At 40.4% G+C, this 19300-nt stretch overlaps 1 protein-coding gene across 1 annotated transcript in view; it reads left to right on the top strand.

The window, feature by feature from the left end:
* Positions 1 to 19300, top strand: part of LOC112113274 (protein diaphanous homolog 3-like) — a 470784-nt gene that overhangs the window by 274910 nt on the left and 176574 nt on the right. Inside the window, exon 19 of the mRNA XM_026652145.1 lies at positions 3884 to 4013. Coding sequence (XP_026507930.1) covers positions 3884 to 4013 — 130 coding nt within the window. The remainder of the gene's footprint in view (positions 1 to 3883; positions 4014 to 19300) is intronic.

The following is a 19300-nucleotide window of genomic DNA, read 5'->3' as shown; positions in this document are numbered from 1 at the left end:
TACTTTACTCACTCATGTTTTATATGCTGAACCCAAGGAGGAAATCTAGCAGTCTATAACAGCAGCAGAGACCGTCGTACTATCAACTAAGGTAGCCTCATGCCTCTAAGAGACAGCACAAGCCACATAGGAAGAGACCCCTCCTTCTGCTGCTTCTGCTTTGTACCTCACATTTCAGCAGCACCCACCTCAGGCTAAGCAGCCTATATGTCTGCTTCCCCAAGAGCGGCAGACCAGTTGTGCTCGATCTTCCTTGCCCCTCTCTCTGACCTACCCCCCACTCTTGGGGACAGATTGTCTCATTTCTTCAGTGCTAGAAGACCATAAACATACTACTGAGTCCTAAGCAGTGTGGGTCTGTGTTTTAAGATACAGTTTCAATCTATGCCCTATCCCCATGCACCTTTCCCCTGTCCCTTTTCAGGGACCCATCTCACAAAGTCTGCATGCATGCAAGAGGTGCAAACTCTTCTGTGTCTCAGAGTTATAGAGGATGTTCCCAAAATTGGGGAGGACATTTTTACTCCAAATACTTGCTCCATATCCAAGAGAAAAGGGGGTCTGAGGCTAATTCTAGACCCGTGGAAGCTAAAAACCTTCATCAAGATAATAAAATTTTGCATAGTTTCTGTGGCTTCTAGTCCTCCCTTAGATCCCAATGACTGGTATGCTGCTCTCGATTTACAGGATGCCTACTTTCTTGTAGTGATCCATCCCATTCACAGAATATCACGGTTTCACGGTAGTAGACCTCTGCTACCAATATACTTTTCCCTCCTTTGGTCAATCATCTGCCTGAAGAGTATTTACAAAGTACCTGACAGAAGTGGTGGCTCACCTCAGAAGAATCAGCATGCAGGTATTCCCCTGTTTACATGACTAGTTGATCCTCAGCCATTCCAGTCAGCAAGTAGAATATAGCATCCAGCAGATCTCCACTCACGATTTGCTCAACAAGACCTGATAATAAACAAGACAAATTGATTTGGATGATTTAGTTGGGAGTTGGGAATTGGTCCTGCTTTGAGCAGGGGGTTGGACTAAATGACCTCCTGAGGTCCCTTCCAACCCTGATATTTTATGGTTCTATGATTCTGTCCCCTGTTCAAAGAATCAAGTTCACTGGGGTGATCCTCAATTTGAAGGCTGCAACTGCTTACCTGCTTCAGTCTATATTTTTCCTATGCAATAGTCTGCAATCCCACCCAAGGGCAACATGAGATCTTGTGTGTGGTTGGGACACATGGCATTCTATATGTATGTGACTTAGCATGCTGGACTTCACCAGAGATATATGGTTGAAGTATGTGTATCATCCAATCAAAACTCCTCTGGACTTGCTGATTCGCATACTTTCCAAGGGTCTGTCCTCATTAGGGAGCATTATTCTCTCATCCTCGTCTGTCAAAAACTTCCACTACGGATGTATCTGCCTCAGGGTGTGATTTGTATATATAGTAGTTTTGCGGATTCAAGCATTATGGACTAAACAGAAATAATCTCTGAAGATAAACATTCTAGAGCTTCAAGCCATATACTGGGCATATCAAGGCTTCATAACTCACATCAGGAGTCAGATGATCTAAGTCCTGCCGGACAACCCAGAATAAGCAAGAATGGGCTAGATCCAACCTAATGTATCAGGAAGCAATCAAGTTTTGGAATTTTTGCATCAGAAATGGAATCCTGCTTATGGCCTCTCATCTCACAGGGTTGCAGAAATTCTCAAACCATTTCAACAGAAGGTTCCTGGGAGATCACAAATGGTGGTTGAAAAAAAACATTGTTAGGTTCATATTCCAGTCATGAAGGGATGCCAGCATAACCAATTTTGCTAGAAGGCAGAACAGAACAGAAAGTGCCATCAGTTTTGTTCTAGAGGAAGTCACAGTCCAGGTTTCCCTCACACATTCCTGTTACCCTAAGTTTCAAATCTGATATATGTATTTCCACTCATTCCAAAAGCGATTCTGATGTTGAAACAAGACTATGGTTTTAGTAAAGGGAAATCATGCCTCACCAATCTACTAGAATTCTTTGAGGGGGTCAACAAGCATGTGGACCAAGGGGATCCAGTGGATATAGCGTACTTAGATTTTCAGAAAGCTTTTGACAAGGTCCCTCACCAAAGGCTCTTACGCAAAGGAAGCTGCCACGGGATAAGAGGGATTGGTAACTGGTTAAAATATAGGAAACAAAGCGTAGGTATAAATAGTCAGTTTTCAGAATGGAGAGAGGCAAATAGTGGTGTTCCCCAGGGGTCTGTTCTGGGACGAGTCCTATTCAACATATTAATAAATAATCTGGGAAAAGGGGTAAAAAGTGAGGTGGCAAAATTTGCAGATGATACAAAATTAGTAAAGATAGTTAAGACGCAGGCAGACTGCGAAGAGCTACAAAAGGATCTCTCAAAACTGGGTGACTGGGCAACAAAACGGCAGATGAAATTTAATGTTGATAAATGCAAAGTAATGCACATTGGAAAACATAATCCGAACTATACATATAAAATAATGGGGTCTAAATTAGCTGTTACCACTCAAGAGAGAGATCTTCGAGTCATTTTGAATAGTTCTCTGAAAACATCCACTCAATGTGCAGCAGCAGTCAAAAAAGCGAACAGAATACTGGGAATCATTAAGGAAGGGGTAAATAATAAGACAGAAAATATTATATTGCCTCTATATAAATCCATGGTACGCCAAATCTTGAATACTGTGTACAGATGTGGTCGCCCCATCTCAAAAAAGATATATTGGAATTGGAAAAGGTTCAGAAAAGGGCAACAAAAATTATTAGGGGTATGGAACGGCTTTCATATGAGGAGAGATTAATAAGACTGGGACTTTGCAGCTTGGAAAAGAGACGGCTAAGGTGAGATAAGATTGAGGTCTATAAAATCATGACTAGTGTAGAGAAAGTAGATAAGGAAGTGTTGTTTACTACTTCTCATAACACAAGAACTAGGGGTCACCAAATGAAATTAATGGGCAGCAGGTTTAAAACAAATAAAAGGAAGTATTTCTTTACACAACGCACAGTCAACCTGTGGAATTCCTTGCCAGAGGGTGTTGTGAAGGCCAAAACCATAACAGGGTTCAAAAAAGAACTAGATAAATTAATGGAGGATAGGTCCATCAATGGCTATTAGCCAGGATGGGCAGGAATGGTGTCCCTAGCCTCTGTTTGCCAAATGCTGGGAATGAGCAACAGGGGATGGGTCACTTGATGATTACCTGTTCCATTCATTCCCTCTGGGCCACCTGTCACTGGCCACTGTTGGAAGACAGGATACTGGGCTAGATGGACCTTTGGTCTGACCCAGTAGGGCCATTCTTATGTTCTTAGGTAAATAGCCAATGTGGAGCAGTATTTATATATATATATATATATATATGTATATATATATATATATATATATAATTGTTCAAGATTGGAAATGAATAAGTTTGTTATTGGAATCTCGTTCTTTTCATTTAAAAAAAAATACAAAAATCTTGGTAACTGCATACCATTCTTGTGCTTTAATATATTGCATCCTTTGTGTTTCTGAAGACATTTAAATACAGCTTAAGTTTTTTGAGCTTCATATTTCATAATTTAGCATATTCCTTTACTTTTCATTGAAAAAAAACCCAAATATTTGGTAGATAAGTGTGATGAAACTGGTCAGTATTTAGAATCTACTTTAAATTTTAACCAACCAAAATAAATCAACAAAAACAGCCAACCAATCATGTTACGTTTGCTTACATAAAGCTCCATCGGTTTAACAGCTTGGCTCTTATCTTCATAACATTTACAGTTGTTAAAGTATGTTGAATGTAAGAATAATTCAAAGCATTCTCGTTTCCAATATATATATATTGTTTTACTTCTCTAGTTAAAGGACACAAAGTCAGCAGATCAGAAAACAACTTTGCTCCATTTTCTGGTTGAAATATGTGAGGAGAAGTATCCTGATGTCCCAAATTTTATTGAAGATTTGCAGCATTTAGACAAAGCTAGTAAAGGTTTGTATTATAAAATGAAAATTTTAATTTTGATGGCACTTTAATGTCTGTAACTAACAATTTACATTTATTTTAATTTAACGCTAACATGAAATAGCACACTTAATAATCTGATGTATATACTATGTAGGTCAATCGGTTGAACTTTCAGAGATATGCCTGCTACCTCTAATAATAAAATAGAAGAGCTCTAAGAGTCCCCAAAACGGCTTCCAGCTTATACTGTATATGCATGGTACTAAAATAGATTTTTATTTTTTATTTTGTATGAACAGACCTCAAACTACTTTAATCTTCTGATCTTTTTATCATAAGAATCAACTGCAATTAGAAATTTCCTCTTTTCTTTCCTTTCTATAAATTCTTCATGCAATAGTAGTACTGGAAGCCAGGGAAGATAAATTCCACTTTACTGCCTCATCGTACAGCATAGCATCTTATACATCTCAATCTAAGCAGCAGAAGACTTTTACATATAATATCTCAATTAAGAGTTCCTTCTATATATGAAGACATAGCATGACTAATTTAAACTTACTGGGCATAGAGTTAGACTCCTGCAGGAAGCACTATGAGTAAAATAGCGATTGGCTACCCAAACTGTCGCAGTTAATAATTTTTCTAGCTTACATAAATTTAGTGGGGACTATATTGCCTTGCACAGTGACACCTCTCATGGCTCATGTAACCTTTCCTGCCACAATCCCTAGATTCACACAGGTTATTTTTGTTTTGTTTTTTGTTTGTTTTTCCCCACTATTGGTGACATAGTGGTCACTCACAAACTACATTCACACAGATATCAATCTCTGTTCTCACTCATTTTTAATTTTCAGATTCAATTGGCATACATTACCACTACTTATGAATGTGGATGTATTTGTATATGTTTTGTCTTACAAATGCTTTATACATTTATTAATGATGCTACTTTTAGTATTGAGTCCCTAGTAGCCGGAGGAATTATTAATTTATCCATGCTTTACTTTTGTGCATAAATAGTGGTGTTGCATGTTCTTAGGGAAGCATCCATGCTTTCATCATAGGAAAACTGTGGAGTATATTGTGGTGATATTTGTGGTATATTGTGCAACTACCTGGAATAGTTATTTTATTATATTTTATCAGACTTGATTTATTGCCACATAAATAATTAATCTTGTATGATAATGACCATATTTGTCAAGCTTATAGACTGCATTTGCCTCTATGTTATGAGAGGAGTTTAAATAGCCACAGCCACACTATTGTATTACAATATTACTGAAAGAAAAGGGCAGAAGGAGCAGACTGAGTGTAATGGATTACTATATGCCTGTATGTATCTATATCAATCTGCAAACTCCATTCTGTTTTGTGAATGCCATTTTGATTGCAGCCTGTGCAGTACCCTTCACTTTTGCAGCATAACCTCCATCCTGGGCTGGGACAAGAAATCCTTACACCTACCAGAAAGGCTAACAATGGGAAAGCCATCAAGAGTCCTCAACCTTAATGGTCTGCCATTCAAATGGGTTCACTCTAGAACAATAGGCTGGCTGCAGTCCAGAGGAACTAGTTTTCCCAGTTTGGAATCCAGGGTGGATTGGCGGGTGTTCATACATTCATTTTTAGGAACTAATGGGTTGTCCTGAGTAATTACAGTACTTTTTATCTCCATAGGATCTCTCATGTTACATTCCAGTGGTGCTATTCTGCTATCTCTTAGTGTTCAGAGCACATGTACAGCTTCTGGGAGAGAGTGTCCAAAGTTTTCAAATAAGTGTGTCTATAGTTAAGGTTCTAAAATTTTATTTGGGCCCCCAAATATAAATGATGTGATTTTTCAGAAGTGCTAAGCACCTGCACATCTTAATGAAGTCAGTGGGAACTGCAACTGTTTAGCACCTTTGAAAATTGGGGCACTTTTATTTAAGTGCCTAAATATGGTTTTAGGAGCCTAAGTAGTAGGCACTAGATTGGAAAGCTTTCGCAAGTGAGTTTGAACTACATTGTCACCAATATGCTACGCAGTTCTATATTTTTAAAAATCAAATCCAGATGTTGGATTCTGCTTATTCTTTCCAATGCTGGTGGGCGTAGGGATGGATGAGGACTGACCTAGCTAAAATTAATCCACAAAAGAAGGAAGTGATGCTGTAAACTGGGTGATGGTTGTGCCATATACAATGGGTGCTTGCCAAACTTTTGTCAATTAAGTCTTCAGCATGGGAGTCCTCCTTGATTCATCACTGTGTGACTCACCTCTTCAGTGTAGCATATCTCTATTAGGCTGTTTTGCTAATGCTCCATACTTTGTGATGGATAGCTGTTTGTTTCTAGGTGTAATTCAACTTGTTGATTATGATCTTTAGTGCTTATGGCCTCAGGCTGGTTAAAACCTTCTGTTTTTTTTAATTATTTCACATCTTTCTTGTATTGTGTTGCAAAGGCTGATGTTTTGCTTGTTTGTTTTAAACACTCTCTGAATGGTGTAGGAGTGTTGATTTACAATTAATTTGACTGGGAAAGTCATCTGATGGTGTTGTTCAGATGGTACTTAATTACATGGTGACAGACTGAGTTTTGTGTGTCAGGAATACAAATTATAAAAGTGAGATTATACTATATATGCTGGTTACCCAGATTTTCAATCTGAATCTGTGTCTCAGCGGCCAGTTCATTTTTTCCACTCCAGTTGCACCCAGATCACTACCTAGTAATTTTACATGGTTGGTGACTATTTCTCCCAGCCAATCAAATTCCTTTGCTAGTTGCTTTGCCCACTGCATCAGTGTTGTGCTCTCCCCCCCCCCCCCCTCAGTTTTATTCCATTGCCATCTCTTAAAGCAGTGGTTCTCAAATGTCATGGCACCGTGACCCCCTTCTGACAACAAAAATTACTTCATGACCCCAGGTGGAGGGACCAAAGCCTGAGCCCTGCCGCCCCAGGTGGGGGTGGGGAGATATTCAAAGACCGAGCTCCACCACCCCTGGCAGGAGGGCCAAAGCCCAAGGGCTTCATCTCCAGGCAGGGGGCCTATAACCTGAGCCCCGCCACACAGGGCTAGAGCCCTGGGACTTCAGCTTCAGGCCCTGGTGGTGGGGCTCGGGCTTTGGCCCCAGTGTTGGGGCTTGGGCTTCAGCCCCGGGCCCCAAAAAATCTAAGTCAGCCCTGGCAACCTCCTTAAAACAGGGTCGCAACCCACTTGAAGTCGACCCACGGTTTGAGAAAGGCTGTCTTAAAAGAACAATAGTAGGTTTGTTCTCTCTCTCTCTCTCTCTCTCTCTCTCTCTCTCTCTCTCTCTCTCTCTCTCTCTCTCTTTTATTTTTTCAAGGTAATATCAGGTTTTAGTTTTATAAGTACATCCCAGATCATTGTGGAGTTTATAAGTATCATTCATCAAGCTATTAACCTAGATTGGGAAGTTTTGGGAGCAGTAACTCTGTCTTTTAGTTATCAAATCCATGTGTGTTTTCATAGCACTGTATAAATCATAATGTTTTTCCTACACTGTGAATTAGACATTTTATAACAAAAAAGCAAGTCATTTCTTTATTAAAGACTGAATGGAGATTTTTAGATTTATATTTTTTAATGGCATACAGAGAGTAGGTAGTGCAAGATATGTGCAGTGTTAATTTACTCGAGAGGATTTAGCTCCCTTTTCTATTATGTGTTGCTTAAAAATTTCTGCTTTTGAAATACTAGAAGTCTGCTCAATGAGCAGCTACCATATATAAATTAAAAATACCTTTCTCTCTCTCTCTGGTCCTGGTTGTTAAGTACTCCTAGATCTGTAGGGGGAACATTCATTACAGCTTACTCATATGTAGATCTACTTCATTAGACCTGTTGTTTTTCTGAAAGATAATGGCTTGCAACTTTGCTGTTAGTATTGCAGATAAAATCATTTTTTGTCATCATTGAACCTCTCAATGTCATTGTAATATTTCCTTATGTTATGTCTTTTTAAAGATGCATACTATTTTTCTCAAGTTTTAATAAATTGACTTTGACCTACGCAGATCTTGTTGGTTAAAGATTTATGAAATTTTATTTTCATTTAATAAATAGTAGACATGTTTATTAAACTATGGACCTTGCAGACCACTGTACTCTTCCTCATTAAATTACAGTGAGATAATGAGTAGAGCAGGGTGAATTTTTTTGGCTGAAACAATTTTTGGCAAAAAATTCAGATTTGTCAACACCAGAAACTTTTATGAGTTCATGTCTGTTTCACCAAATTGTTTGTGTAGAGGGGAAAAAAATCCAAAAAGTCTAAGCAATTTGTTTTGACATTTTCAAAATGAAACATTTCATTTTTTTAATTCAAAATATTTTCATTTCACCTTTCTTTCAATTTTATTTTTTTTTAAGTTAAAAGAAATGCTCCAGCTCAACAAAACATTTAGTTTTGAGTAGAACTAAATGTTTAATTTGACCTGAAATTAATTTATTCAATATTTCAGAACTACCAGCAAACCAAAAAATGAGCAATTTTTTAACGTGTATATTCAACAGTTACCCCAAATCTTCTTCTAATGGCTAATGCCTCCTGCTATCCCTACAAGTGACTTAGCAATCTTCTCCCTTTTTCATTACTCTGTTCTGCTGCTCCAACTGTTCTCCCAGATGATTAGTTTCACACTGGACAGAAGGTCAATTCCTTGTGGGTTGGTTGCTACTCCATTCCCTTAGCACCGATAAATACTCCCATCTTCTTTATCTGCACTAGTATATTTTTTCCATAGTAGTAAATCAATGTAAGTTTGTGCAACATATCCACTTAGGTTGTAGAAGAGGTGTAGCAAGAAAATCAACTTAAGAAGTTATATAACATTGGCCTTATTTCTTAAGGAATTATTAGACTCTTGCCAGAATGACTTCAGAAAAGGAGGATTACAAGGTAAGTAATATCCCCTTTTCCCTGTCTCACTCCCTTTCTCCTGTAAATCCAAGCACCAGGCATTGCCATGCACCGCTACAGGCTGGGGACCGACTGGCTAAGCAGCAGTTCTGCAGAAAAGGACCTTGGGATTACAGTGGATGAGAAGCTGGATATGAGTCAGCAGTGTGCTCTTGTTACCAAGAAGGCTAATGGCATATTGGGCTGCATTAGTAGGAGCATTGCCAGCAGATTGAGGGAAGTAATTATTCCCCTCTATTCAGCACTGGTGAGGCCACATCTGGAGTATTGTGTCCAGTTTTGGCCCCCACTACAGAAAGGATGTGGACAAATTGGAGAGAGTCCAGCAGAGGGCAACGAAAATTATTAGGGGGCTGGGGCACATGACTTATGAGGAGAGGCTGAGGAAACTGGGCTTGTTTAGTTTGCAGAAGAGAAGAGTGAGGGGGGATTTGATAGCAGCCTTCAACTACCTGAAAGGGGGTTCCAAAAAGGATGGAGCTAGGCTGTTCTCCGTGGTGGCAGATGACAGAACAAGAAGCAATGGTCTCAAGTTGCAGTGGGGGAATCTAGGTTGGATATTAGTAGGATTACCATATTTTAATTTTAAAAAAGGAGGACACTCCACGGGGCCCCGGCCCCGCCCCAACTCCACCCCTTCCCCAAAGTCCCCGCCCCAACTCTGCCCCCTCCCCTGAATGCTCCACCCCCTGCTCCTCCCCCTCCCCTGCTTCCCTCGAATCAAATGTTCGCGGGAAGCCTGAAACAGGGAGGCAGCAGGTGGGCTGGGGCTGGGGCGGGGGCAGGGCGTGGCCCCCCTGGCCGAGCAGCTCCCTCTGGCGGCCGGCCGGCCCAGGCCAAGGGGCTCTGGCCCTGGCGTCTCCCACCCGGCTTGGCTCGGGCCTTGGGGCGCCAGCCCCCTGCCCTGCACCGCCGGCCGAGCACCGCCGGCCCCGGCCCCTTGCCCCTGGCCGAGCACCGCCGGCCCCTGGCCCCCAGCTGAGCACCGCTGGCCCCTCCCTCCCTATTTTCCCGGACATGTCCTGCTTTTTGGGATTTCCTCCCGGACGGGGATTCTTTACTTATCCCAATCTGCATCCCTTCCCCTTTATTGTCTGTTGTAACTAGTCGTCTGATCACATTATTTTTTTGTGAGAAGACTGAAGCAAAGTAGGCATAGAGCAGCTCTGCCTTCCTGTCATCTTCCATTACCAGCTCACCACCTCCATTGAGCAGCACACCCACACCATTCTTGATCTTTTTTTTTTTTTGTCTGACATATTTGAAGAACCCTTGTTCTTGTTGTCTCCAACATTCCTTGACAGTATAGTAAAGGTAGATTGGCCATTGAAAATGGTGAGGTATAACTTTTAGAACACTGATCAATTTTCAGGTGAATAACATGAGGAAAGTGGGTGTGACTGAATTTTAAATTATGTTTAGTAGCTCTGGGCATTGTAGGGATTTGGAAGAGCTGTTGCCATGTGAGAGGTAAATGCAGATGCAGTTTCTACATATGAAATGAGGTGCAGGAAACTGGCAGGGGGAGAAGTGTAGGACTGAGTCACTTCTTGGGGAAAATTGCAGAAGGTCAGTCAAAGTTTTACTGCTTTTGTAGGGAAAATTGTGCAGCTCAACTATTATCACCAAGGCAGCTTGCTGTGTATATATACTTTAACTACATATCATGGATAAGAACATAAGAAAGGCTATACTGAGCCAGACAAAGGTCCATCTAGCCCAGTATCCTGTCTTCCGACAGTGGTCAATGCCAAGTGCCCCAGAGTGAATGAACAGAACAGGTAATCATCAAGTGATCCATCCCCTGTTGCCCATTCCCAGCTTCCGGCAAACAGAGGCTAGGAACACCATCCCTCCCCATCTTGGTTAATAACCATTGATAGACCTGTCCTCCATGAACTTACCTAGTTCTTTTTTGAACCCTGTTATAGTCTTGGCCTTCACAACATACTCTGGCAAGGACTTCCACAGGTTGTGCGCTATGTGAAAAAATACTTCCTTTTGTTTGTTTTAAACATGCTGCCTATTAATTTAATTTGGTGACCCCATGTGTTATGAGAAGGAGGAACTAACACTTCCTTATTTATTTTCTCCACACCAGTCATGATTTTATAGACCTCTATCATATCCCTGCCTTAGTCATCTCTTTTCCAAGCTGAAAAGTCCCAATGTTATTAATCTCTCTTCACACCGAAGCTGTTCCATACCCCTAATAATTTTTGTTGCCCTTTTCTGAATCTTTTCCGGTTCCAATGCATCTTTTTTTGAGATGGGGTGACCACATCTGCACGCAGTATTCAAGATGTGCGCATACTATGGATTTATATAGAAGCAATATATTTTCTATCTTATCTATCCCTTTCTTAATGATTCCCAACATTCTGTTCGCTTTTTTGACTGCCTTTGCACATTGAGGGGATGTTTTCAGAGAAGTATCCACAATGACTGCAAGATCTTTTTTTTTTTTTTTTTTTTTTTGAGTGGTAACAGCTAATTTGGACACACACACACCCATTTTATATATATATATAGTTGGGATTATGTTTTCCAATGTGCATTACTTTGCATTTATCAACACTGAATTTCATCTGCCATTGTGTTGCCCAGTTACCCAGTTTTGTAAGATCCTTTTGTAGCTCTTCACAGTCTGCTTGGGACTTAACTATCTTGAGGAGTTTTGTATCATCTGCAAATTTTGCCACTTCACTGTTACCCCTTTTCCCAGATCATTTATGAATATGTTGAATAGGACTGGTCCCAGTACAGACCCCTGGAAGACATCACTATTTACCTCTCTTCTTTCTGAAAACTGACCATATTTACCTACCCTTCATTTCCTATCTTTTATCCAGAGGACCGTCCCTCTTATCCCATGATAGTTTACTTTGCTTAAGAACCTTTGGTGAGGGAACTTGTCAAAGACTTTCTGAAAATCTAAGTATACTATATCCACTGGATGCTCCATGTGCACATGCTTGTTGACCCCCCCATCAAAGAATTCTAGTAGATTGGTGAGGTATGATTTCCATTTACAAAATCCATGTTGACTTTTCCCCAACAAATTTTGTTCAGCTATTGGTCTGACAATTTTGTTCTTTACTATAGTTTCAACCAGCTTGCGTCTCCTGAAGTCAGGCTTACCGACCTGTAATTGCCGAGATCACCTCTGGAGCCCTTTTTAAAAACTGTTGTCACATTAGCTATCCTCCAGTCATTTGGTACAGAAGTTGATTTAAATGATAGGTTACAAAGTAGTTAGTAGTTCTGCAATTTCACATTTGAGTTCCTTCAGAACTCTTGCGTATCTGTGGATCACAGATGATATCTGTTGATCGGAGAGAATAAATAAGAGTATCTTAATGTATGATTCTGAAAATTCAATCTAGAGTTTGTGAATGTAATTTTGCACTTGTGATTGTATATTGTTAAATAATAAACCTGATTCCAGATGGTTTAAAGGGTATTGTACAAAGCTTTGTTGGCTTATATAATCAGTTCCTGCCTTAAGAAGAACAGGAGTACTTGTGGCACCTTAGAGACTAACAAATTTATTAGAGCATAAGCTTTCATGGGCTACAACCCACTTCTTCGGATGCATATAGAGTGAAACATATATTGAGGAGATATATATCCTGCCTTGTAGACTTCTGTCACATCACTCTCGTGCTCTTCTTTCCCCACTCCAGTTGGTCCAAATGACAGTGCTGTCATTTTTTTTTCCTCACCCAGTGATCTGATCCCGATGCCTCTTTTCTTTTTAATCCCTCCACAGACTCCCCTTGTTTATCATGCAAAGATCAAATGTCTTTTCCTTACCTGTACGCATGACAACTCCATTCCAGCCTATATCTTGGAATGTATTATGTCCACCAAACCCCTCAGTTATGCCCATTATTGGAGCATTGATTCCCTCACTAATTTTTCTTCCACACTCTTCTCCATTCTTATTTCCACTCACTTTCAGTTTGCTAAGCCTTCACCCCTTTTCCTTGGTCATGTATCTCCTTTATGACTCACCTATTCCAAAATTCACATAAGAAATGAGCCTGTACTTCTACAAAATATAAATAATAATAATAATAAAAAAACCTGCTATCTAGCTCCCTCCTCCAGTGCGCCCTTTCTTCTTGAACTATTGGAATGTGCTTCTGTAAACACACACATGAATAACTTTTCACCAAATACTTCCATTTAACTGAATGTTAATACCCACTTGAGTAAACTTACTAATATTTGTAAGTGTTCACAGAATCTGTACCACGAGACTGTAAATTATTGGAGTAGGGACTATGTGTGTTATAGTTCAGTGCCAAGAAGAGTGTGTTTGATTATATTAATAATTTAAAAAACTCCTTACCTTAAAACCTGGCTTAGTATATAAAAATGTTCAAGCTTGGAAGTTATAAATAAGTTCTTCTTTCCATATGTCTGTATGCATAATTGCTATTGACACTAGGCATTATTATGTAGAGGAAAACAAACCCCAGAGTGTATGTATCTGTCATGTAACGTTAGGTTTTTCAAAAGCTTTTAATAAAAAAAAAAGCTTTGTTTCAACCTCTTGAATAAATCTGCATTTCATTAAAATCGAAAAATTATTTCTTCCCTTCGTTTTAAAAAAACCCATAAATGTAACAGATACATACAAAAGCAGAAAATTAAAATGTAAAGCTGGCAGTTTTTTCTTTTTCTTTTTTTTTTTTTTTTTTAAACCAACAACATAAGAACGTAGTTCAACATTTTAAAGCTGAGGTGCCTAAAGTAATGCACCTAAATCCATATTTAAACACCCAAATAAGTGGCCTGATTTTCAAAGATTCTGAACATTCAGACCTTCCATTGATTTCAGTATTATCAGTGAAAATGTTACGAAGAATTATTTTTGTACATAGACGAGGCAGGGATTCATCCTATTGTGTAGGGATGCCATCAAAGTTTTGAAATAGGCAGCATACAGCTAAACTGTTACAAATTATACTACAGTGAAGAATGCTCTCATGTATTAGGTTGCTCACATATATATTTTTTTCAAGTGATTCCTGGCTCAGGGCAAGATGTACCGCGTTTCAAAGTTAGGTATAACTCAAAATGGATTTTTTCTGCAACATTTAACCACTATTTTATTCTGTGCTTTTTGATCTTTTTCCTTAAAGGTACAAAGATAGTGTTTACTTTCCACCTTTACTGAAGGAAATCCTTCATGTACTCTTATCATAGCTTCTCATATATCTAGTGGTCTTAACCAAGCTGAGCACATAAAACAGTTCACTAAACCTAGGTGATTCCTATAGGTTAGGCAAATTTGCTTCTACTAATTAAGGAGATTCTACTGATCTCTTGACATTCCTAGTTTTGCCAACACAGACAATTTAAAAGTTGTACAGCTCACTAAGTGTGTGTGTGTCTCTCTCTCTCTCTGGTACAGATCAAACGGCTCTTTTTTTAAGAGGAGTCTCAAGTTTTCCTTCTTTTCAGAAGTAAGGTATCACTAGGAGTCATGTTATACTGAGTGGACAGATTTGCTGTGTGGTAGTAATCAAGGCAGATGGCGTCCACTAGAAAAAAACATGTTTATTTCCGTCTATACTTAACTGATACCATTTTACTTATAGTCTTCTAGGAAAATTGAAGAAATAAACTTAACTAAGTCCTGTCTTTATTTGGGACTTAATGTATCTTAAAATCTCCATAAAAGAATAGAATTTCAAGAATCTAATTTACATTGTAAGACCTAGCATAGATTTAATTGATTTTGTTTATTGAAGGCTGTTATGACATCTCTGTGTAACTTGATCATACAAAATTATTGTGAAATATTTTTGCTTCATAATAGAATAGAATTTGGGGGGATCTAATAGACCACATGTGGTATGAGGAATAATAGGCAATTGCATGAGTGTTTTAAAATAATAATGTCCTTGATTTCATTTGTCTCATTTATGCCAAACTGAACAACAGCTTCTTTCAGAGAAGTTACAGTTCACTGGCACAAGCAGATAGAACACACATGGAGTATAATATATGGTCACTAAGACAAATCAGTCATGTTGTTATAATAATGATACTTAGTTATTCTATACATTCACAAAGCTCTTTCCAAAGGTGGGTAAGCAAAATTATCCCCTCTTTACAGAATGAGTACTTGTAGGAAATGGAGGTTAATTGAGTTGCCTAAAGTAACACTGAGACTCGGAGGCAGAGTTTGTAATTAAACCTGGCTCTCCTGACTTTCATACTTTGTCCACTGGTCCCTATACTCAAATTGTTCTGGGCCAGATAGGTACCATAGGAATATCTAAGAGAGATAACAGAATCAGAGAAACTTGCTTTTCATTGTTTAATAAATAACTTGCAGTAGGATATGTAACAGCTATATGAGTGGTGCATAATCTAAAAACTATGCAGCTTTTAGTAAATTAATTCCAGAAATCCGAAAAGTCTAGAGAAAATATTTTGTCATATTTATAAAAAAAAAAAAAGTACACATTCTGATTTACAGATCTAATATACCTGAGGTGGACTTTTAAGAATAAAGACTCAGTGTTCTGAGCAATCCAGGAAATGCAGTAATCCCCTAGAAATGGTCTGTAAATAATCTCTGTTAAGAAAGCAAAGAAGTAAATTAAAAATGAAATTGTATCAGAGAGGTAACAAACTTTTTTTTTTTTTTGGCTTCACGTTAACATAGGTCATGAACCACTTATAGTCCACAGAGCCCTGGCGGGTTGTACAGAATGAAACATTTTAATAACCAAGTAGTAGGGGCTTTGGGGATTGGAAGAGGAATTGGTCCATAAGAGGCTCTTCCTTTGCTAAAGTGGCCAACATAAAAGCTGGAGAAACGTTGCAGTATAACTTAATGAAATACAGAATTATACTGTTGTTTCTGAGAAAAAAAAATGATGGGTATCAATCCTGTCATAAAACAGTTGTCATCAGTTTCCAGGTAAAATTACCCCATTGAGGAAACGTACCTCATTATTAGTGGTTAGGGTCTAAATACTAGATAGTAGGCCCACATGAAAAACGTGGGGGCTGATCTGTTATAATTTATGAATACTCTGTGTGACCAAGTCTTAGGAAATGTTTACTGTCTGACTATCCTGAAAAAGTGTACTGTATGCATAGATGGTTTAATTTAATAGCGGGACTTAAAAAAAAAAAAAAAAAAAGGTGGTGGGGGAGAAGGTAACACAATGGTTTCAGATAAGACCTTCAGGAAAATAGGCCACGGAGGTTAAGAAACTCTATCTGTGCTGTTAGCTGAGAAGGTGCTAATTCCAAGCTCAGATGAAAATTACACAGCAGTTCTACTAAGGCTGGGAACTAACAGGTCAAAAGGACATTAAACACTAAACCCCCTCTAGAGGGAGGGGGACGGTTATCAGTGAACTGCTTGCGAGGAGCAGACTGAGACAGAGACAGGCCCAGCTAGAGGGTCTGAAGCAGTTGGTCTCGCTAAGATTCTTCCAGAGGGATGGTAAAATATTTGTGTATAGAGTATTTAGTGTGTTAAAAACCTTTTCCTCTTGTGCTTTACTGTTCCTACTGTTAAGATTAAACAATATTTTCTTTTAAGAATGCTGTCCAGTCACTGTATTAACCACTGGTTCCAGTTGCCAAAGGGGAAGTCTTGCAGGTGCTGAGCTCAGCTGGACATGCTGTAGGGTGGATTGATTTAAATCATAACAGTTTGTTCTTCAAGTAGATGCAGCTGTGTATTCCTGTGTATGTGCATGCACAGCACACCAGAGCCAGAGAACTTTGCCTAGCAATACCCATGGGGCGGGGGTGGCAGTGCGCATACCTCAGGCCATAGTCCCTTCCATGCCTATATGAGGTGGTGCCACCCCGACTCCCCTCAGTTTCTTGTTACCACCCATGACTGGGGTCAGAGTTCTGTGTGGTTCTTAAAATCTCAATTCCTCAAAAATTCTTTGTCTTCATTGTTCTAGTTGTATATCACTAGTACCCTCAGTGTTAGTTTATGTGAGTATTTTTCCCTGGTGATGTCCTCACCAGGGTTCAAACATTGTCTGTCTTGTGGGGTTGCTACCCCCAACAACTGCTTTCACACAAGATGCTTGCAATGCTTAGGTGAGATGGTGTTTGGTTTGTAAATCATTCACAAAACAGATTCAGGTGGCTCAGACCTTCGCCTGAAGCAGCACCTGCTTCATCAGGCCATGAGGCCTGCTTCAGTACTGAGGCCTGTGTTGGATTGGAGGTCGATCTCAGTGAGTGGTGCCAGCTCATGCACCGCAGCCGCCAGCTCTCCAAAGAGGCACAAAAGCTGCTTTCCTTCAAGAGAGCCAAAGAAAAGGTCTCAAAACCAATCATAACCACACCAGGCCTTGTGGAGAATTTTTCCTCCTCCAGGAAGAATACGGCTGCTGCCAGCACATAGGATGGAGAGGGTCCTTCCAACCACTACCCAGTACCACCTATGGATGCAAGAGATCCTGTACTGCAGACTTGGATGCTGGCACCAACTATATCCACGTCAGTGGAATATCAGGTGGCAGCAAACCTCCGTTGCCTTTCCGTCTTGAGCTCTCATTTGATCCAGGACTTCACCAGGGCTATGCATCCAGAGCCTCACTGGCTCCACCTTTATCCCAGAATCCTGAGACTTCTCGGCATCCAGGTCGAGATCAGCACTCTTCCCACAGTTGGGACAGGAGCCCCTGACGTGGTGCCTATTGGCTGCCAATGTCTTACCCTTATGCTCCATGAAACTTATGGGATGCTCCTCAATTATGGAGGTCAAACTCTTCATCTCGCTCTAAGACAAGGTCACCAGAAACCGAGTGGCTGGGGCTGTCAACCCACAGCAAGTTCAGGCACCAGTTTTCCTCCATCTTGCAGAGCCTCCAGAATTGTCCCTGTTCAGGACCAGGTGCCATCACTGGCATAGTTAACTGCCTCTTCATTGATCCTGGACAGTTTTGGCTTCCTGCCTTTCAGTGCCTGAGAACTTCAAGGCTTACCAGGACCTTTTGCAGCACCTAGCTACTTTCCTGGGAATCCAGGTGGAGACTACCCAAGAGTTGTTGACCATCCTGCAGCCATCTGCATTTGGGAGAGTGGCCCTTCCTTTAACATTGCACTCCTAGAGCCTATAAAGGTTATTTGGAGCACTACTACAAAGGGTTTCGAGAAGCGTTACTTTGTCCTGATGCAGGGTTTGAGTAGCTTTACTCGCACCCGTGTCCTAATTCACTGATCATAATTGCAGTGAATGACAGAGCTTGACAGGGCAGATTTAAGTCCACTGACAAGGACAAGGATGGACTTAGTGGGTAGAAAGATCTACACCTCTTCCTCCCTGCAAATGTGGATTCAGAAACAAGTAGGAACTGTTGTCCAAATATGATTTTGTAAATTGAATGACTAAATTTACAGACCATCTGCCTAAAACCTCCAGGGAGGAATTTCAGATGTGTTTCTGAAGGCTGCTTGATGGCAAAATGTCACTGCAGTCTGCTCTAGATGTGACAGATACTTTGGCTAGAGTGATGGCTTCAGTGATGACCATGAGAGAGACATTCTGGCTGCAAAGTTTGAGCATTGCTCCAGACATGCAGCAGACTATAGAGTACTTTCCCTTTGATGCTCGGGTCCTCTTTTTGGACAAAACTGATGAAACTTTGCACTTCTTCAAGGATTCTAGGGCCACTGTACATTCCTTGAGGGTGTATACGTCAGCAGTGCAAAGACACCAGCATGGCAGTCGTTAGCAGCAGTACTGCCTGCAACACCCCTTTTGAGCAAGCTTTCCCTCCCCTGAGACAGCGGGACTACTCAAGAAAGAGGCAATGGTTCCAGAGGCATTCAGGTTCTGGGTTTGCCCAGTCTACATGTCAATCAGACTGTGGCAGTTCTGCATTAGAGTGAGTATCGCTCTCATGGCCAACCACTTGCCTAGGGTCCAGAATCATCTCTCGGACCATCGCAGCAGGATTTTTAACCTGAGTCATGAGTGGTCACTGAAGTCCAACATTCTTTGAGTGATCTTTGCAATGGCATACCGATGATCACCCTGTTCACTGCAAGGGACAACAGGAAGTGTTATCTGAACTGCTTTTGAGAGGGCCTCAGTCCAGGTTTCCTGACTGGTGCCTTCCACCTCAGCTAGCAACCAGCTCTTCTGTATGCTTTTCCTCTGATCCTGATCATTTCACAGGTTATCCTCAAGCTGAAAGCTGATTAAGCCAAGATCATCCTCATTGCCACAGCATGGCTGAGGCAGTGTTGGTTTTCCCACACCTTCTCGCATTGTCGATTCAGCCTCCCGTACCCCTTTCTCTCCATCCTGACCTGCTCACGCAGAATCATTGTCACACTTACCACCCCATGCTCAGGTCCCTGTA

Source organism: Terrapene carolina, unplaced genomic scaffold, assembly GCF_002925995.2.
Source record: "Terrapene carolina triunguis isolate 2854851 unplaced genomic scaffold, T_m_triunguis-2.0 Scaffold18, whole genome shotgun sequence".
NCBI lineage: Eukaryota > Metazoa > Chordata > Testudines > Emydidae > Terrapene > Terrapene triunguis.
This window is presented reverse-complemented; position numbering and strand designations above follow the sequence as displayed.